General features: G+C 43.4%; 1 protein-coding gene across 1 annotated transcript in view; it reads right to left on the bottom strand.

Moving 5' to 3' along the window:
* The window catches only part of pappa2 (pappalysin 2), a gene marked incomplete at its 3' end in the record, with an annotated part of 136,080 nt that extends 128,619 nt beyond the window's left edge, over positions 1 to 7,461 (bottom strand). The window contains exon 1 of the mRNA XM_059344316.1: positions 6,501 to 7,461. Within this exon, the coding sequence (XP_059200299.1) occupies positions 6,501 to 7,461 (961 nt within the window). The remainder of the gene's footprint in view (positions 1 to 6,500) is intronic.
* Between the last annotated feature and the right edge of the window lie 12,340 nt (positions 7,462 to 19,801).

Genomic DNA, 19,801 nt, shown 5'->3' with positions numbered 1-19,801 from the left:
CAAACTCAAAGTACCTGGGGGCCGCTGGAGGTAGTATCAAAATGACAAAAAAAAGACACAAAATTACAAAAAAAGAGACAAAATGACAGAAAAAAAACTAAATTACTAAAAAAAAGACACAAAATAATTTAAAAAAAGACACAAACTTACCAAAAAAAGACACAAAATTACCAAAAAAAGACAAAAATTTACCAAAAAAGACACAAAATTACTTAAAAAAGACACAAAATTACATAAAAAGATACAAAATTACCAAAAGAAGACACAAAATTGCCAAAAAAGACACAAATTACAAAAAAAAAGACACAAAATTACCCAAAAAGACACAAAATTACAAAAAAAGATGTGCTGTTGTTGTTCTTGTTGTTGTTGTTAACGTCGTCATAGAAACAAGTGAAACAAAGCTCCAGCTGGAGCAATAAAGGGACCTTCCGCACACAACACGGTAAAGACACATTCATATAAAACTCACATTAAACTTTCATATCAAGGTGGGGGCCACAAAATATCATCACGAGGGCCACAATTGGCCCGCGGGCCGCCAGTTTGAGACCCCTGACCTACAGTATATTTAAGTGGACTTATACATATAACTACTTCATTTTGAAAAACATCAAATTCATTTTTTTTTGTATTTCTACATTCGAGCCCCGTTTACGCGAAGACGCTTGCGGGTAAAAAGGTCAAAATATTTTATGGGAAGTGCCTTTTGTTTAGACGGTGACGTCGTTTTTGGGCTTAAAAACGCAAAAAATTTAAACCAGCCTCCAGATCAGACCGAGGCACTGGGCGGCCCGCGTGAGCTTTTAGAAATCAATACAACCGCAGTGCTTTTATTTTGAAGGCGGTTTACGTATATCTGCCTGCAAAGAAACATGTTCCACTAAACACACTGAGTCACCTCGGTACCTAGTCAAAAACATGAGTTGCTTTTTGCATAAAGTTAAGGAATAACTGGTTTACTGCATAACATACATGCTCTGTATTGTTTTAGTGGTTGTTGTTTAGTACAGTGGTGTAGTCTAGTTTTTTGCAGTGGGTATCAAGGTTATAATAGTTTTGGATTTTTCATTAGTTTTAGTTTTAATTTCGTTGTGAATTTTTGTTTTCAAATTCAGTTAGTTTTAGTTCGTTTTTAGAGTGAGTTTTCTAGTTTTAGTTTTGTTTTTATTTTTTGAAAACGCTTAGTTTTAGTTTAGTTTTTATTAGTTTTAGTGTTAGTTTTAGTTTTTTTGTAATGGGCTATGTGTTGGGTGCCAGATTCAAAGAGGTCATAATAAATGTTTCCTTTATTTCCTTTGGTTTATCATCTCAGCCCCAATAAGGTTATTAACTCTTACAGTTCTGGGTGTTTTGTATTTTGGTTCTAGTGTAAACATCCCAGTCTCAGTAAACATATTCACCATGTGTTGCATGTTCTAATAGAAACACTGAATCATGAATGAAAAAAGTTGACAAAAACGAAAACTAAGGACATTTTCACTATAATTTTAGTTAGTTTTAGTTAGTTTTTTAACCACACAATACAGTTTCAGTTAGTTATCGTTTTTTTAAAAACTCTAGTTTGTATTTTTATTTCAGTTTACGAAAATGTTTTTTCAATTCTAGTTTTCGTTATTTCGTTAGTTTTCGTTAACTATAATAACCTTGGTGGGTATACTGTCTATACTCAGTCGTCCCACAACAACAACCATGTTGGAGCAACAGCTCATAAACACCATCAGCACCTTGTGTCTGATGCTGCATCCTAACATGTTGATAACACACCCAGTCTGTCACAATGCTCTCAACAAGATGCATACTGTAGGCTATGCATTAGTGAATGTGATTCAGATTCATTTTAGTTCAAGAACAAAAAACATCTGAATCTGAATCACATGATAGGATGCAGCATCAGACACAAGGATCAGTGAGACTGGACATATCAGTTAGGAAACAGTTAGGGAACTGTTCATAGTTCTGTGATTTTTTTTTTTTTTTTTTAAATATAATGTAAGGGCCAATAAGGGCCAGTTCATCAATAATAATTTAAGTTAAAAACAGTTAAAAATGAATGATAATAATTTCATTGTAATTCATGCAATGCTAAGAGTATGTTAGTTTAAAATATACAATTAGAAATGTTTAAAGGGTTAAAAGTATTTCTATGCTTTAAATTTTACATTGTGATGTCACTATATAGGTATATCCCCCTCCCTCTCCCCCTCCCTCTCACTTCCGTCAACAGAACCAACGTGAGCTGCTCCAGGAGTCGTAGTTCCAGCACAGCTGACGTAGTATCAGGTTGTAGGAAGATATTTGTGAACAATCATGGTTATAACGTGCATCGTAAAGGGTTGCGATAACAAGCAGAAGGTATATAGTGCCGTCATGTTTCAGAGAGGGAGAGGGAGAAGATTTTTCAGGAGTGATGATATTACTGCGCCGAGTCGAAGTGCTCCCAAGTGCTATTCCGCCATACATTATAGTTCTCCTTTTTATCCGCTTAGAAAAGCGCCACGTTTTATTTTGTGTGGCCATACTTGGTCGTTTAACTACTCGTGTAGCTGTATTTAAATAGGGAAAACGTGGAGGAGTTTGGTCGCTTCTAACTGTCCATCTGTTTGGATCCTAATGAATGAACTGGGCTAAGCTAAGTGCTAGCCAAGTGGCGCCGCGCGCCAGGGCGATTGAGTGCACGCATTGAGACGCAAGAGGTCTGTATCAACTCGTCTTACTGGACCCAATAACATGTTTTAATATGAAAAAACGGTGGAATGTTCCTTTAAGGGAAATAACGAACATTAGCATTAGCACTTGAGCTAACAAGCACTTTTACTATAGTTAAGACAACAAATATAGCCACTAATATTATATTACAGCAGAAAATAAACTCTAACAAACCTTGTGTCCTGTCAGCCACTAAAGAAGCCTTTTAATACTTTATATCAACTTTATATGAATTACAAGGCACTCGTTATTATTTACTGTTAGTTTTTCATTTAACCGTTACACCTGTTACTTCCTGTCACTACCTTTCAAAATTAAAGCACCCGTTTAAAAAACCGGGCGGCACCTTTTCAAAATAAAAGCATCACAACATCGTAAAACACCTAGAAAATGTACAAACATGAGAAACAAGCTATATAATACAAAAACACCAATAGGAACCTTACTAAAGGACATTTACAGTTGTGTTTAAAATAAATGTTAAAGTGATATAGTGATTGGAGTATTTCCGTATATTTATTAACTTTTTAAACTGTCTGCTATAGCGTCTTATAGGGACGTTTTTTCCCCTTTAGATCAGTGGTTTTGTAGCCTTAATTCACATAAACTGCAGCTTTTTTTACAACCATGAACGTATAATGACGTGCGTGTTATTTTATAGAACAACCAAACAGTCTGAACCATCATATGGCTCATTCTGGTAAAGGTTTCTATGTATTCCACATAGAGATTTATTCACATGAACCCGTTCATATGAGTTTCTATGAAAACTGTTGCAGCAGGATTCATGATATAAATGATATAAATGTAACATGTGATGAGACCCAATCAGCCACTATCACTGTTTTAAACTAGATGATAAATGTGCCATAACATCAGCTACCGCAGACAAAATGATCAAGAAATGAAAAATGAAAAAGCCAAACATGTCTGTAAGGATGGTCAAAGGTTATGATGCAGATATGATCAGTGACTCTTTGTTAATGGTTTCCTCACAGAGAAACAATGGTCCTGACAGCTATAATACACTAAATGAAGCTATAATACACTAAATGAAGCTATAATACACTGAATGAAGACAGGGCACTGAGTGTGCCACTACTAACCAGGGCTGATAGGAAACTCATTGAAATACTTGCAAATTCAAAATTTCAACCCCAGAGAATATTGGAGGATATTACATACAGCCAGAATGTGTAAAAAAACATACGGACCAGGGGGAGGGGGGTAATATTTTGAGAAAAAAGTTGCTTTTTTTCACTTTTTTCTCGTAAATCTGCGACTTTTTTCGTGCAGATTTGCCACTTTAATCTAGTAAATTTGCAACTTTTTTCTCTAAATATTACAAATGTGGTTCTAGGACCTCACAGAGAGACATTTAGATATCCACTGAAGTTACCAAATATGGTTCTTCACCTGATTAAGGGTTAAGAGCATGAGAGCCATTGTCGGCAAAAAAAAAAAAGAGTAAAAATGTCGGACTAGAGCCGCAAACCTTATTTCAAGTCTTACAATGAGAATAAAACGGCACACTAAGTTTAAATCACCCTACCAACATTACTGATAGGTCATAATGAGCATTTATTGATATGATTTTGTAGAAATGCAACGAGGACTCAAAGGCAGATGTGTAACTGAAAGCTAGCCTAGCGAGGGAAAACTCAGAACTGGGCTTGAAGTTCAAGAATTTAGAGTTTAAGGCAGCTTCAGCAAGCAATGATGCAGTTTTTACTTGATTAATAATAATAATAATAATAATAATAATATGCCTTATTCAAGCTACACATGTTTATAATTGAAGAATACAGATTGCTTGGGGCCAATGTGATGAATGAAATGAAACATTTCAATCTGCAGCTATAATTTGTCTGATACAGCCTGAAGGGCCTCATGTGGCCCCAGAGCCTCATGTTGACCACCCTGTACTAGACTATTGGACATGTAGATACAACAGGCAGCAGAAGTTGGTAGCATCACCTGAAAAAGTGTTACAAAGACCTAAAGCTGTACAGTAGGCCCCACCTTGATATGAGAGTTTAATGTGAGTTTTAATTACTTTTTTTGGTAATTTTGTGTCTTTTTTGGTCATTTTGTGTCTTTTTTTGGTCATTTTGTGTCTTTTTTTTGTAATTGTGTGTCTTTTTTAAGTAATTTAGTTTTTTTTCTGTCATTTTGTGTCTTTTTTGGTAATTTTGTTTCTTTTTTTGGTAATTTTGTGTCTTTTTTTTGGTAATTGTGTGTCTTTTTTAAGTAATTTAGGTTTTTTCTGTCATTTTGTGTCTTTTTTGATCATTTTGTGTCTTTTTTTGATCATTTTGTGTCTTTTTTTGATCATTTTGTGTCTTTTTTTGGTCATTTTGTGTCTTTTTTTTTGGTAATTGTGTGTCTTTTTTAAGTAATTTAGTTTTTTTTTCTGTCATTTTGTGTCTTTTTTGGTCATTTTGTGTCTTTTTTTAAGTAATTTAGTTTTTTTTCTGTCATTTTGTGTCTTTTTTGGTAATTTTGTTTCTTTTTTTGGTAATTTTGTGTCTTTTTTTTGGTAATTGTGTGTCTTTTTTAAGTAATTTAGGTTTTTTCTGTCATTTTGTGTCTTTTTTGATCATTTTGTGTCTTTTTTTGATCATTTTGTGTCTTTTTTTGATCATTTTGTGTCTTTTTTTGGTCATTTTGTGTCTTTTTTTTTGGTAATTGTGTGTCTTTTTTAAGTAATTTATTTTTTTTTTCTGTCATTTTGTGTCTTTTTTTTTGGTAATTTTGTGTCTTTTTTAAGTAATTTAGTTTTTTTTCTGTCATTTTGTGTCTTTTTTGGTCATTTTGACACTGCCTCCAGTTTACAGTATCTTCATAAACCAGTAATGGACACTTTCATTAAATAAAGTAGAGTTCTAGTGTTCTCAGCCTCTTGTTGTTCCAGTTAGTGACTGGTTTTAGTTAGTGGTTTTCACCAGGGCTGGGCGATATATTCACATTAAAAATATATCAACATATTTCTGAACGTGATATGGAATTAGACCATATATCGATATAGAAATCGAAACAAAAGAAAACAAATATTTTTTGAAAAAGATTGGTTTATTTTATTTCATAGGCTATTTTTATTTAAGATAGGCTATTTTTTATTTAAATGTGCAATTTATGGAGCTTTGATTTAAAAAAAAAAAAAAAAAGTATCTCCTGTTGTTCTACAGCAGGGATGTCCACTAGCACAGGGCCTCATATAGGAGCATCACTAACCAGATATGATGAAACTGACATTTAAATATGTTTACAGTGCAGTAACTTAACATATTTCATGCTCTAATGCATGTTTAACAGTATTAATAGGAATACAAAAGGTTTGAAGCTAATAAAAATAACCACTTACTGTGATTTCTTTTGTTTTCAGTGCAAGAACAGCAGACTAACATTAATTATAAGAAGTCATTTTGTGCATTTTTACACTGCACTTTTAAGATTTCATGCTCAAATGCATGTAGTCTGGACTGCTGGTCCATATGGCCCAGCCCTGCTACTGCAGTGAGACTCTACTAGACTGTTATAATGTACAAACAGTCAGGAGAAGTTGGTGCATCACTTTAAAACTGTTACAGAGACATAAAGCCAAACAATATCTCCATAAATCAGTAATGAAACCCCACACACACCGAGATAAACACTTTATGTCTCTATAAATAAATAAATAAATAAATAAATAGTGTTCTATAATGTGCCCCCTAGACCAGTTAGTGCTAGTTAGTGGTTTCTAGTGGTTTCTAGTGGTTTCTAGAGGATTAATAGTGGTCCTGACCCACCTGCTATGACCGCCGGGCTGCTCTGGCCCCCCTCCGGCTTCACCCAGAGCTCCAGGCTGAACTGGTCCCGGGGCAGCTCCAGACCTGCGTCCGGCTTCACCTGCAGCCGCTCCCTCCGCCCGCTGAAGTAGAGGGCGGTCATCCAGGAGGGGGGCACCCTGGGCACGGGGCTCCCCCAGGGAGAGGAGCTCCCTGCGGCCAGACCCGCTGCCGGATCCCCGTCCTGCAGCTCTCCGGAGTAGTCCTCCGGGCTCCCGGTGGAGGACTGCTGCGGGTCTCCATCCTGCTGCTGCAGCCTGTGCAGGACCCGGAGCCCTCTGGAGTCCGTGGAGGAGACCTGGTCCCAGCTGGAGTTGCCGTCCTCCTCGTAGAGGAGCGTGGCCCCGAGGCTGCGGGGGGACCGGGACCTGGAGCGTCCTGAGGCCGGGGAGGAGGCGGTGTCCCCGGGCTGCTGGGTGGTGTTCTCCCTCCCATAGTCCGCCTCTCGGCTCTCTGCTGGGGAGCCTTTCTCTAAAAGCAGTCCGGGCACCGTCACATACTGGCCCCGGGCCCCCGGTGCCTGTCCCCCGGCCCAGCCCGGGCTCTCCTCCCGGCTCTGGTCCCGGCTCTGGTCCCGGCTCTGGTCCCGGCTCTGGTCCCGGTGCGCCCCGGTGTCCGCCCCGCAGCGTCCCGCACAGCCCGCTGCGCTCCTCACAGTGTCCAGCTCTGCTCTCCGGCTGGTGTGCGTCCCCGGACGGGCCGCTGGAGGGCGGTGTTGGGACGGGGACAGGGGTCCGGGCTGCCGCCGGGACCTCCAGACTCCGGAGACGGTGCAGGGTTCACCTGCCAGCCTGGAGAGCTCCCGGTCCGCCCGCCGCGCCAGGGCGCGCTTGTCCCGGCGGAGCGCGTCGGAGCGCAGCAGCCACGTGCTGGAGAGGAGCAGCAGGAGCAGCAGGAGCAGCGCCAGTCTGACCAGCAGCATTCTGGCCGGTAGGAGGTCTTTGGCGGGTTTTTATGCTGAAGGTGAAGTTTATAAGAGTGTTTCTGCTCTCAGATCTCTCACACACTGCCGAGAGGATTTAACAATAAAGTCTCTTTATGCTGCTGCTGCTTTTGCAGTTAAAATGAATTATTCTCAAACAAATATATCAGTGCATTTCCAAATGGATCCAACTAATAAAGGAAGATATCACATTCAAAGTTTCTCACGTGGATTATTGCATATTGAGGTTCTTGGTTTGTGTTTGATTTTTGATCACAAAAATCAGTAAAAACACAATCAGACTTCAGATAAAGTTGATCTGGATCCTTTCAGCTCAGAGGATCAACTCTTCTGCAGAAATATCTCAATCCTCTGAATGTCACTTTTTTAAAGGTTAAAGGATAATAAAAACAGTTTGTGTCTGATTCCAGTCAGTATGTTTCACCAGGCTGATTTAACATGTAAAACCAACAGAAACATCATTATTCTTCATTAATATGGGAGAATAATCAGGTGGAATCAGATCATTTCACTCCATTCTGACTTCTGATTTTACCTTCTGACCACTGCGGCATCACTTAGTGCGTCCTGATCCACAGTCTGTCTGCTGCAAGGTGAACCAGAAGAATAAACAACAACAACAACAACAAAAAGACAAAGTGCCTCCAGAGTGAAGTTCAGTGCAAAGTGCAGCTCTACAACAGATTCCTGCTGGTTGAGCAGAAGATCATAAAAATATCAAGAGTCCATGAAATGATCATCACGTCTCGCTGCTGCTGCTGTTTGTTGTGAGTCTGTTCTCAGAGTGACTCTCTGCTCCTCTGCACCTCCTCCATTCACTCCTCCATCTCTCTCTCTCTCTCTCTCTCTCTCTCTCTCTCTCTCTCTCTCTCTCTCTCTCTCTCTCATTCTCTCGGGTCCAGAGGGTTTTTTCTATCAGGGAGCCCCTGCCCGCCCTGACATCACCGGTAGGGGAAGTGTGGTGGAGGAGGAGGAGGAGGAGGAGGAGGAGGAGGAGGAGGAGGAGGGTGGACACACTTGTGTTTTACAGGGAAACCCTTTCCTCTCCTCCTCCTCCTCCTCCTCCTCCTCCTCCTCCTCCTGGTGCTGAGTCTCCTTGATGCAGAGGGGAAAGTACGTTAGTAAAGTTTATTTATGAAGCAGATAAAGAATCAATAGCTCAGTTAAGTCATGAACATATTTTTTTACTTTACCGTATATCTCTCCTGTAGCGGTTCCAGTTGTCTCTTAAGGTTCTGTTCTTGGTTCCTGGTTCTTGGTTCCTGGTCTGAGTCTAGAACCTTCAGGTTGGTTCCTGGTCTGAGTCTAGAACCTTCAGGTTGGTTCCTGGTCTGAGTCTAGAAGCTTCAGGTTGAATCACTGATTGTAAGTCGCTTCAGCTAAATGACATGTAAGGTGATGTAAAAAATGAAGAAATAAGATAAGGGAAAATAAGACAACTAAAACACAGTTAAAACACAATTAAAACACAAGGAAACATAAAAAATATAAAATAATATAATGCATTGTGGCCATCCACCATTTTAAAAGCAAACTGAAGACTTATCTTTTTTCATCGTCTCTTTTATTTATTTGCTACTATTTATTAGTCTCTCTCTCTCTCTCTCTCTCTCTCTATATATATATATATATATATATATATAGAGAGAGAGAGAGAGAGAGAGACTGAGGTGGAGGTGTGTTAGCTCTGTCTGCTACAGTAACATCAGTGTGTTTGATCTTTTGCTGCCTTCACTCTTTCTTCCTCTCAGACACAAACTCTCTCTAAAGTGAAGGAGGTGAAGGAGGTTTGAGTAACCCTCCTTCCCTCCTCTTTTCTATCCATCTCTCTCTCTCTCTCTCTCTCTCTCTCTCTCTCTCTCTCTCTCTCTCTCTCAGACAGAACAACATCTGTCTCCCACATGATAAACTCTTTTATCATCTGATATGAAGAATAATCTGCTACCTGCTCTGAGCTGAAGGCTGCTGCTGCTGCTGACTGAGCCAGAGAACTATTATATATATATTTATATTTATATATATATATATATATAGAGAGAGAGAGAGAGAGAGAGAGAGAGAGAGAGAGAGAGAGGATGGACATGTACATGTGCATTACACACACACTTACATAATATGTCAGTTATTTTTTAAATTGAGGAAGTATTCGTCTGTTTCCATATATTCTCACAATCAGTCTGAATACTCCCCCAATGTCCCGTAGCACTAATTAATATGAAACAGAAGAGAAATATACTTGGTTTTTTCTTTCATTTCCTGCTTAGAGAGCAAAGAAATGTAATTCTACAGATCATATATGTGTGTCTTCAAGCCAAACTGTGTTTTTCCAGCTGATCATGTATCAGAAGACAGGTGAGCTCACACAGATCTCTCCAGACACTCAAACCAAATCTATAGTGATGTTCAAAGGGCTGTAAAACTTTATAGCTTCAATATTCTGTCAGCTGTTTGGAGACGTTTGTGTTTTACCTCCACAGGATTTTAAAGGCTCCAAGACTGACTGTTGTGTTGATGCTTCTGACTTATATATAGACAGATACATCCATGTGTTTAATCATGACGAGTGTGCTGCTTTTTGCAGATGATGTGGTTCTTTTGGCTTCATCAAGCCGGGACCTTCAGCACTCGTTGGGGCGGTTTGCAGCCGAGTGCGAATCGTTTGGGATGAGAGTCAGCACCTCCAAGTCTGAGGCCATGGTTCTCTGCCGGAAAACGGTGGACTGCCCCCTCTGGGTGGAGAGAGGTACTGCCTCCTCTGGGTGGAGACAGGTACTGCCTCCTCTGGGTGGGGAGAGGTACTGCCCCCTCTGGGTGGAGACAGGTACTGCCTCCTCTGGGTGGAGAGAGGTACTGCCTCCTCTGGGTGGAGACAGGTACTGCCTCCTCTGGGTGGGGAGAGGTACTGCCTCCTCTGGGTGGGGAGAGGTACTGCCTCCTCTGGGTGGAGAGAGGTACTGCCCCCTCTGGGTGGAGAGAGGTACTGCCTCCTCTGGGTGGAGAGAGATACTGCCTCCTCTGGGTGGAGACAGGTACTGCCTCCTCTGGGTGGAGACAGGTACTGCCCCCTCTGAGTGGGGAGAGGTACTGCCCCCTCTGGGTGGGGAGAGAGGTACTGCCTCCTCTGGGTGGAGAGAGGTACTGCCTCCTCTGGGTGGAGACAGGTACTGCCCCCTCTGGGTGGGGAGAGGTACTGCCCCCTCTGGGTGGAGAGAGGTACTGCCCCCTCTGGGTGGGGAGAGGTACTGCCCCCTCTGGGTGGAGACAGGTACTACCCCCTCTGGGTGGGGAGAGAGGTACTGCCTCCTCTGGGTGGAGACAGGTACTGCCTCCTCTGGGTGGAGAGAGGTACTGCCTCCTCTGGGTGGGGAGAGGTACTGCCCCCTCTGGGTGGAGACAGGTACTGCCTCCTCTGGGTGGAGAGAGGTACTGCCTCCCCTGGGTGGGGAGAGAGGTACTGCCTCCTCTGGGTGGAGACAGGTACTGCCCCCTCTGGGTGGAGAGAGGTACTGCCTCCTCTGGGTGGAGAGAGGTACTGTCCCCTCTGGGTGGAGAGAGGTACTGTCCCCTCTGGGTGGAAAGAGGTACTGCCCCCTCTGGGTGGAGACAGGTACTGCCTCCTCTGGGTGGAGACAGGTACTGCCTCCTCTGGGTGGAGACATGTACTGCCTCCTCTGGGTGGAGAGAGGTACTGCCCCCTCTGGGTGGAGACAGGTACTGCCTCCTCTGGGTGGAGACAGGTACTGCCTCCTCTGGGTGGAGAGAGGTACTGCCCCCTCTGGGTGGAGACAGGTACTGCCTCCTCTGGGTGGAGAGAGGTACTGCCCCCTCTGGGTGGAGAGAGGTACTGCCCCCTCTGGGTGGAGACAGGTACTGCCCCCTCTGGGTGGAGAGAGGTACTGCCTCCTCTGGGTGGAAAGAGGTACTGCCTCCTCTGGGTGGAGAGAGGTACTGTCCCCTCTGGGTGGAGAGAGGTACTGTCCCCTCTGGGTGGAAAGAGGTACTGCCCCTTCTGGGTGGAGACAGGTACTGCCTCCTCTGGGTGGAGAGAGGTACTGCCCCCTCTGGGTGGAGACAGGTACTGCCCTTCTCTGGGTGGAGAGAGGTACCGCCCCTTCTGGGTGGAGAGAGGTACTGCCCCCTCTGGGTGGAGAGAGGTACCGCCTCCTCTGGGTGGAGAGAGGTACTGCCCCCTCTGGGTGATGAGAGGTACTGCCCCCTCTGGGTGGAGAGAGGTACTGCCCCCTCTGGGTGATGAGAGGTACTGCCTCCTCTGGGTGGAGAGAGGTACTGCCTCAAGAGAAGGAGTTCCAGTATCTGGGGGTCTTGTTCAGCAGTGAGGGTAGAACGGAGCGTGAGATGGACAGGCGGTTTGGTGCAGCGTCAGCAGTGATGCGGGCGTTGTACCGGACCGTCGTGGTGAAGAAGGAGCTGAGCCTGAAGGCAAAGCTCTCGATTTACCGCTCCATCTACGTTCCAACCCTCACCTATGGTCATGAGCTTTGGGTAGTGACCGAAAGAACAAGATCACGGATACAAGCGGCTGAAATGAGTTTCCTCCGTAGGGTGGCTGGGCTCAGCCTTAGAGATAGGGGGAGGAGCTCAGACATCCGGAGGGAGCTCGGAGTAGAGACGCTGCTCCTTCTCCTCTAAAGGAGCCAGCTGAGGAGGTTTGGGCATCTGGTAAGGATCCTCCCGGGCGCCTCCCGTTAGAGGAGTTCCAGGTCCAACTGGTAGGAGGCCCCGGGGAAGACCCAGAACACGGTGGAGGGATTATATCTCTCTCCTGGCCTGGGAACGCCTCGGGGTCCAGGAGGAGCTGGACGTTGTGGCTGGGAGAGGGACGCCTGGAACGCCCTGCTTAGCCTGCTGCCCCCGCGACCCGGCCCCAGATAAGAGGAAGAAAATGGATGGATGGATGGATGGATGGAGTGTGAAGGACGTGGTCATTCAGAACATCATTCAGCTGTAGAAGAAGACTATAAAATGTTAAAGGTGTCTGAACACTCACATAATCTGAAGTGATAGAAGTTACCAGCTTCACACTCTGAACTCCCTTTTGTCTCCAGCAGGAACCAACCAGGTAGATCAGATCTACAGATATGTGAAAGACTAAAGTTTTTGCTTCATGGTCAACATGAGGCTCCGGGACCGGCCCTCAGCAATCTGGGGCCCTCGGCAAGAATTTAGATGTCGCCCCTCTTGCATCACCAGTGTCTGTATATACTCACAAGAAACTAAATAGCTTTGTCTTTGACCTTTTCTTTTACTAAAATAAATCAGAAAAGTTAACAAGATAAAAAAATATATATAAATAAATAAATGAATACAACAAAAATTTGGTAGCTTTGGTACTTTGGTAGTTAAGCAACCAGGTGGCCAGGTGGAGTCGACCAATCAGAGCAGAGCAATCAACAGAATTAACTGCCGCTGTAGAATGTTCCTGAACAGTGACAGCAGCCAGAGGTGGACAGACTGGAATTTCTGGCCTCGAACAGAAAGCATTTTTGTCAAAACCATAATACCTATCATTGATCCGACTTCACTTTGAGCGTCCTGAGTTCTTCCTGAACGTCTTCATATGTTTTTTTTTAAGAAAAATGAAGAAATAGCTTTGTAAGAGCGATCTGAAAAACTGTTAAATATGCTTTTCTACAGAAATCTTCCTGCATTTTTAATATGGGAGCCAATGAGGCTGTTGGTGGTGTTGGTGGATCATCTGTGCGTCCTACGCCCAAACTATAACTCTGACAGCTTTACCAGAGGATTGTGAGGGAGAAGACTAATTTTCCTACGTTTCTATGTATAAATTATTTCTGTAGAGTGGAATTTGCGGCCTGGAGCGCAGTTTTAAAATGTATTTTTTGACAGTTTTTTCTCTCCCTCTACACTCTGGTGATGATGTCACACACTGTGACACGAACATTCCGTGCAATACACACCCATTATAATCTCAGAATTTCTCCAAAAATGATCATGGTCATTGAACAGGGATTGATAAAAAACTATATGACCTATCGAAACGTGGATTAATACACCGATACACAAGACTTGTGTCTACTGTTTAAAGTTTAAATGGAGTCTCTAGGTGAAATTATGCCGGAGAAGTAGACGTTCGAAAATCTCCAATTATTGTTCTTTTTCGCTCATTTTTTGTCGGCCGTCCCATTCATTTCAATGCAAAATTTTGGGCAGTTTTTCGCGACTTACGTAGCAAAAAATTTGTATTCCGTAGAGAAAAGTAATAGCACACCGATCCCGATCAAACCGCACGTTTTGATATATAATTTGTCTAGTAGCGGGATGAAATTGTTTGTTTTTTGGGATTAAAGTGGTAAATCTACAAGAAAAAAAGACGCAGATTTAAGAGATTTAAAGTGGCAAATGTGTGCGAAAAAAGTCACAGATTTATGAGGAAAAAGTGGGAAAAAAGCTACTTTTTCTCACAGATTCACCACTATAAATCTCATAAATCTGCACATTTTTTTCTCGTAGATTTGCCACTTTAATCTCGTAAACTTTTTCAAAATATTACCCCCCTCCCCCAGGTCCCGATGTTGTTACACATTCCACAGTCAGACACATTCTGGCTGTATGTTATATATATATATAAATATTCTCCAATATTCTTTAGGGTGGAAATTTGGAATTTGCAAGTATTTCAATAAGTGTTTGTTGCTTCCAAACTTTTGGCATATTAGAATTAGAAGACCTTAAATACTGTGTACATGCAACAAGTGACTGTGAATGAGAGGCTTTGAGCCAAACACCTGCACTACTGTATACACACACACACACACACAGACACACACACACACACACACACACACACACACACACACACACCCAGCGGTGGTGAAAAGCTTTCTTTATTTCTTTATCCCCTTTTCTTCTTTCTTCCCCTCCTCATTTGTCCTGCACATCAGCCGGGATTTTCTCCCGTTGGGTCCCCTCTTTAGCATGAGGAACCTCTGTGTGTGTGTGTGTGTGTGTGTGTGTGTGTGTGTGTGTGTGTGTGTGTGTGTGTGTGTGTGTGTGTATGTGTGTTTGTGTGTGTGTGTAACAGCAGAGACGTAAGAGAGAAAGAGTGAGTGACACGGAGGAAATAATGAGGGTGTGTGTGGAGAAACGAATGAGTGAGTGAGTGGTGGAAATGTGTGTGTGTGTGTGTGTGTGTGTGTGTGTGTGTGTGTGTGTGTGAGGGCCTCGGGGTCGCTGGGGTCAGGACCGACAAGCTCAGATGAAGGATAATCTGTGGAGGTCCCTGCAGCGGGGGGTGAGGCCCCGCAGGAGCCGCTCATTCAGACCCTCACACACACACACACACACACACACACACACACACACACACTCTACCACACACACACACACACCCCTCTATCGCTCTCTTCCTCTCTTTTTCTTCTCCTTCATCCTCTCTTTCCCTCCCTTTTTTTGCTTCACTGTAAAAAATGTCTGTAGATTTTAGGGTGAAAAACTGTTAAACCATAAAATGATAAATGAGTTAATTCAGTTTCAGTAACAATGAAACACTGTAAATGTTTATATCAGACAAAACAGGATTTTTACATTTAAAAAAGAAAAACAATCACTCCACTGTAAAATACTCTGGCATCGTGTTTGTGACAAAAATATACTGTAAAAAGCCATAATTTTCTTTTTTCCTTTTTGTAAAAATCTGTTTCCTCACTGTTAAATGTACTAAACACCATCTCTCTAACAGAAATATACTGTAATATTTAATCTAAATTCTTTAATTTATGCAGCATTTATAAAGTATTTTCAGGTCAATTATATGGCAGAACAGCGTTTCTTTTGATGGAAAAACTTTTTATTCATACAGTAAAAAATGGAATAAAATGTCAATCTTAAACGTGAAATCAACAGTGTTAATATCATTTTACCGTAATATTAGAAAAAGTTGCAGCGTATTTATTACGGTAAAGTTCTGCTGGTTTTTACCATAAAAACAACATTATTTTTTACAGTGTGCTTCTCTAAACCCACCCCTCCTATTTTTTCTCTCTTGTGTCTTTTTTTCTCCTCCAACACAGTTGCAGCTGGATTTCAAAGGCTCTCAGCCAGCAGAAAAGCTGAATGTTGAGCAGGCAGATCCTCCGTCAGGCAGCGAGGAATTCCTGCCTCCCACTCTTTAGGAACCCTTTCTGCCCCTCCGGGGCCCCTGACGGAGCTGCCAGGCTCCTCTTCCATCTCCAGCTCCAGCCAGGGGCCCGGGGCCCGGCAGAGGATAGTCTGGGGGAGAGGAAGAGCTTTCAATAGAGTCACTGTTGGTAAATAAATAACAAATAATAATAAATCACATTTAAGCTTGGACTAAAGGACTAAAAAAGACACAAAATGACCAAAAAAAAGACACAAAATGACTAAAAGAGACACAAAATTACCAAAAAAAGACACAAAATGACCAAAAAAGACACAAAATGACCAAAAAAAGACACAAAATGACTAAAAGAGACACAAAATGACCATAAAAAGACACAAAATGACTAAAAAAAGACACAAAATGACTAAAAAAAGACACAAAGTGACCAAAAAAGACACAAAATGACTAAAAGAGACACAAAATTACAAAAAAAAGACACCAAATGACTAAAAAAGTACACAAAAAGACGTTTGAAAATCTCCAATTATTGTTCTTTTTTTTTTTACTTACGTCGTGAAAAATTTGTATTCCGTAGAGAAAAGTAATATCACACCGATCTCCATCAAACTGCACGTTTTGATATATAATCTGTAGCAGGAAGAAATTGTGTCCGGAAGAGGAAGAAGAAAAAACTCCTCATAACAATCAAAGGTGCAGCAAGTAACTGAAGAAAACAAGGTCTAATGATTCTGGCTCATCATTTGTTTCTTTTTTTGGTAATTTTGTGTCTTTTTTACATGACTCTATTTAATGTATTAAATGCAGTTAGTCAAAAAAAAAAAAGCATTAATATTGCTGACTTTCCATCCTTTTTGGACTTGCACCTTAAATGAAACAAGTGAACCTTTGGTGGTCCTTTAATGTCCTTCTGGATGTGTGTCCAGTAGTTTTCCTGCTGGCTGAGAACTTATTAGAATCATAGCTGAGCTCCATCATGAAACATATAAACTTCTTCCACAAACAGAAACCAGGGAAAGTCCCTGTAGCGCGTGCCGATTGGAGGACCGTGTGTTTGTCCACGTGGACGGTAGAATGTAAAGCAGTGTGACCTGAATACGCTGAGCTGCTCACGCTTATTTACTGAGCTGCAGGTGGATGTTTGATGACACGAGCTGTTGCTGTTGGCCCACGCTGCGGGGACGTCCTGGACCTGGACCTGAACCTGCCTGCTGCAGCCCTTCACTCATTACCGGGACCTCACCTACCTTCATTAACCCTTCACTCATTACCGGGACCTCACCTACCTTCATTAACCCTTCACTCATTACCGGGACCTCACCTACCTTCATTAACCCTTCACTCATTACCTGGACCTCACCTACCTTCATTAACCCTTCACTCATTACCGGGACCTCACCTACCTTCATTAACCCTTCACTCATTACCGGGACCTCACCTACCTTCATTAACCCTTCACTCATTACCGGGACCTCACCTACCTTCATTAACCCTTCACTCATTACCGGGACCTCACCTACCTTCATTAACCCTTCACTCATTACCGGGACCTCACCTACCTTCATTAACCCTTCACTCATTACCTGGACCTCACCTACCTTCATTAACCCTTCACTCATTACCGGGACCTCACCTACCGTCATTAACCCTTCACTCATTACCGGGACCTCACCTACCTTCATTAACCCTTCACTCATTACCGGGACCTCACCTACCGTCATTAACCCTTCACTCATTACCGGGACCTCACCTACCTTCATTAACCCTTCACTCATTACCGGGACCTCACCTACCTTCATTAACCCTTCACTCATTACCGGGACCTCACCTACCGTCATTAACCCTTCACTCATTACCGGGACCTCACCTACCTTCATTAACCCTTCACTCATTACCGGGACCTCACCTACCGTCATTAACCCTTCACTCATTACCGGGACCTCACCTACCTTCATTAACCCTTCACTCATTACCGGGACCTCACCTACCTTCATTAACCCTTCACTCATTACCGGGACCTCACCTACCTTCATTAACCCTTCACTCATTACCGGGACCTCACCTACCGTCATTAACCCTTCACTCATTACCGGGACCTCACCTACCTTCATTAACCCTTCACTCATTACCGGGACCTCACCTACCTTCATTAACCCTTCACTCATTACCGGGACCTCACCTACCGTCATTAACCCTTCACTCATTACCGGGACCTCACCTACCTTCATTAACCCTTCACTCATTACCTGGACCTCACCTACCTGCTGCAGCCCTTCACTCATTACCGGGACCTCACCTACCTGCTGCAGCCCTTCACTCATTACCGGGACCTCACCTACCGTCATTAACCCTTCACTCATTACCGGGACCTCACCTACCTTCATTAACCCTTCACTCATTACCGGGACCTCACCTACCGTCATTAACCCTTCACTCATTACCGGGACCTCACCTACCTTCATTAACCCTTCACTCATTACCGGGACCTCACCTACCTTCATTAACCCTTCACTCATTACCGGGACCTCACCTACCTTCATTAACCCTTCACTCATTACCGGGACCTCACCTACCTTCATTAACCCTTCACTCATTACCGGGACCTCACCTACCTTCATTAACCCTTCACTCATTACCGGGACCTCACCTACCGTCATTAACCCTTCACTCATTACCGGGACCTCACCTACCTTCATTAACCCTTCACTCATTACCGGGACCTCACCTACCTTCATTAACCCTTCACTCATTACCGGGACCTCACCTACCTTCATTAACCCTTCACTCATTACCGGGACCTCACCTACCGTCATTAACCCTTCACTCATTACCGGGACCTCACCTACCGTCATTAACCCTTCACTCATTACCGGGACCTCACCTACCGTCATTAACCCTTCACTCATTACCGGGACCTCACCTACCGTCATTAACCCTTCACTCATTACCGGGACCTCACCTACCTTCATTAACCCTTCACTCATTACCGGGACCTTACCTACCGTCATTAACCCTTCACTCATTACCGGGACCTCACCTACCGTCATTAACCCTTCACTCATTACCGGGACCTCACCTACCTTCATTAACCCTTCACTCATTACCGGGACCTCACCTACCTTCATTAACCCTTCACTCATTACCGGGACCTCACCTACCGTCATTAACCCTTCACTCATTACCGGGACCTCACCTACCTTCATTAACCCTTCACTCATTACCGGGACCTCACCTACCTTCATTAACCCTTCACTCATTACCGGGACCTCACCTACCTTCATTAACCCTTCACTCATTACCGGGACCTCACCTACCTTCATTAACCCTTCACTCATTACCGGGACCTCACCTACCTTCATTAACCCTTCACTCATTACCGGGACCTCACCTACCGTCATTAACCCTTCACTCATTACCGGGACCTCACCTACCTTCATTAACCCTTCACTCATTACCGGGACCTCACCTACCTTCATTAACCCTTCACTCATTACCGGGACCTCACCTACCGTCATTAACCCTTCACTCATTACCGGGACCTCACCTACCTTCATTAACCCTTCACTCATTACCGGGACCTCACCTACCTTCATTAACCCTTCACTCATTACCGGGACCTCACCTACCGTCATTAACCCTTCACTCATTACCGGGACCTCACCTACCGTCATTAACCCTTCACTCATTACCGGGACCTCACCTACCTTCATTAACCCTTCACTCATTACCGGGACCTCACCTACCGTCATTAACCCTTCACTCATTACCGGGACCTCACCTACCTTCATTAACCCTTCACTCATTACCGGGACCTCACCTACCTTCATTAACCCTTCACTCATTACCGGGACCTCACCTACCGTCATTAACCCTTCACTCATTACCGGGACCTCACCTACCTTCATTAACCCTTCACTCATTACCGGGACCTCACCTACCTTCATTAACCCTTCACTCATTACCGGGACCTCACCTACCGTCATTAACCCTTCACTCATTACCGGGACCTCACCTACCTTCATTAACCCTTCACTCATTACCGGGACCTCACCTACCTTCATTAACCCTTCACTCATTACCGGGACCTCACCTACCGTCATTAACCCTTCACTCATTACCGGGACCTCACCTACCTTCATTAACCCTTCACTCATTACCGGGACCTCACCTACCGTCATTAACCCTTCACTCATTACCGGG

Source organism: Centropristis striata, chromosome 11 (assembly GCF_030273125.1).
Source record: "Centropristis striata isolate RG_2023a ecotype Rhode Island chromosome 11, C.striata_1.0, whole genome shotgun sequence".
Classification (NCBI taxonomy): Eukaryota; Metazoa; Chordata; class Actinopteri; order Perciformes; family Serranidae; genus Centropristis; species Centropristis striata.
This window is presented reverse-complemented; position numbering and strand designations above follow the sequence as displayed.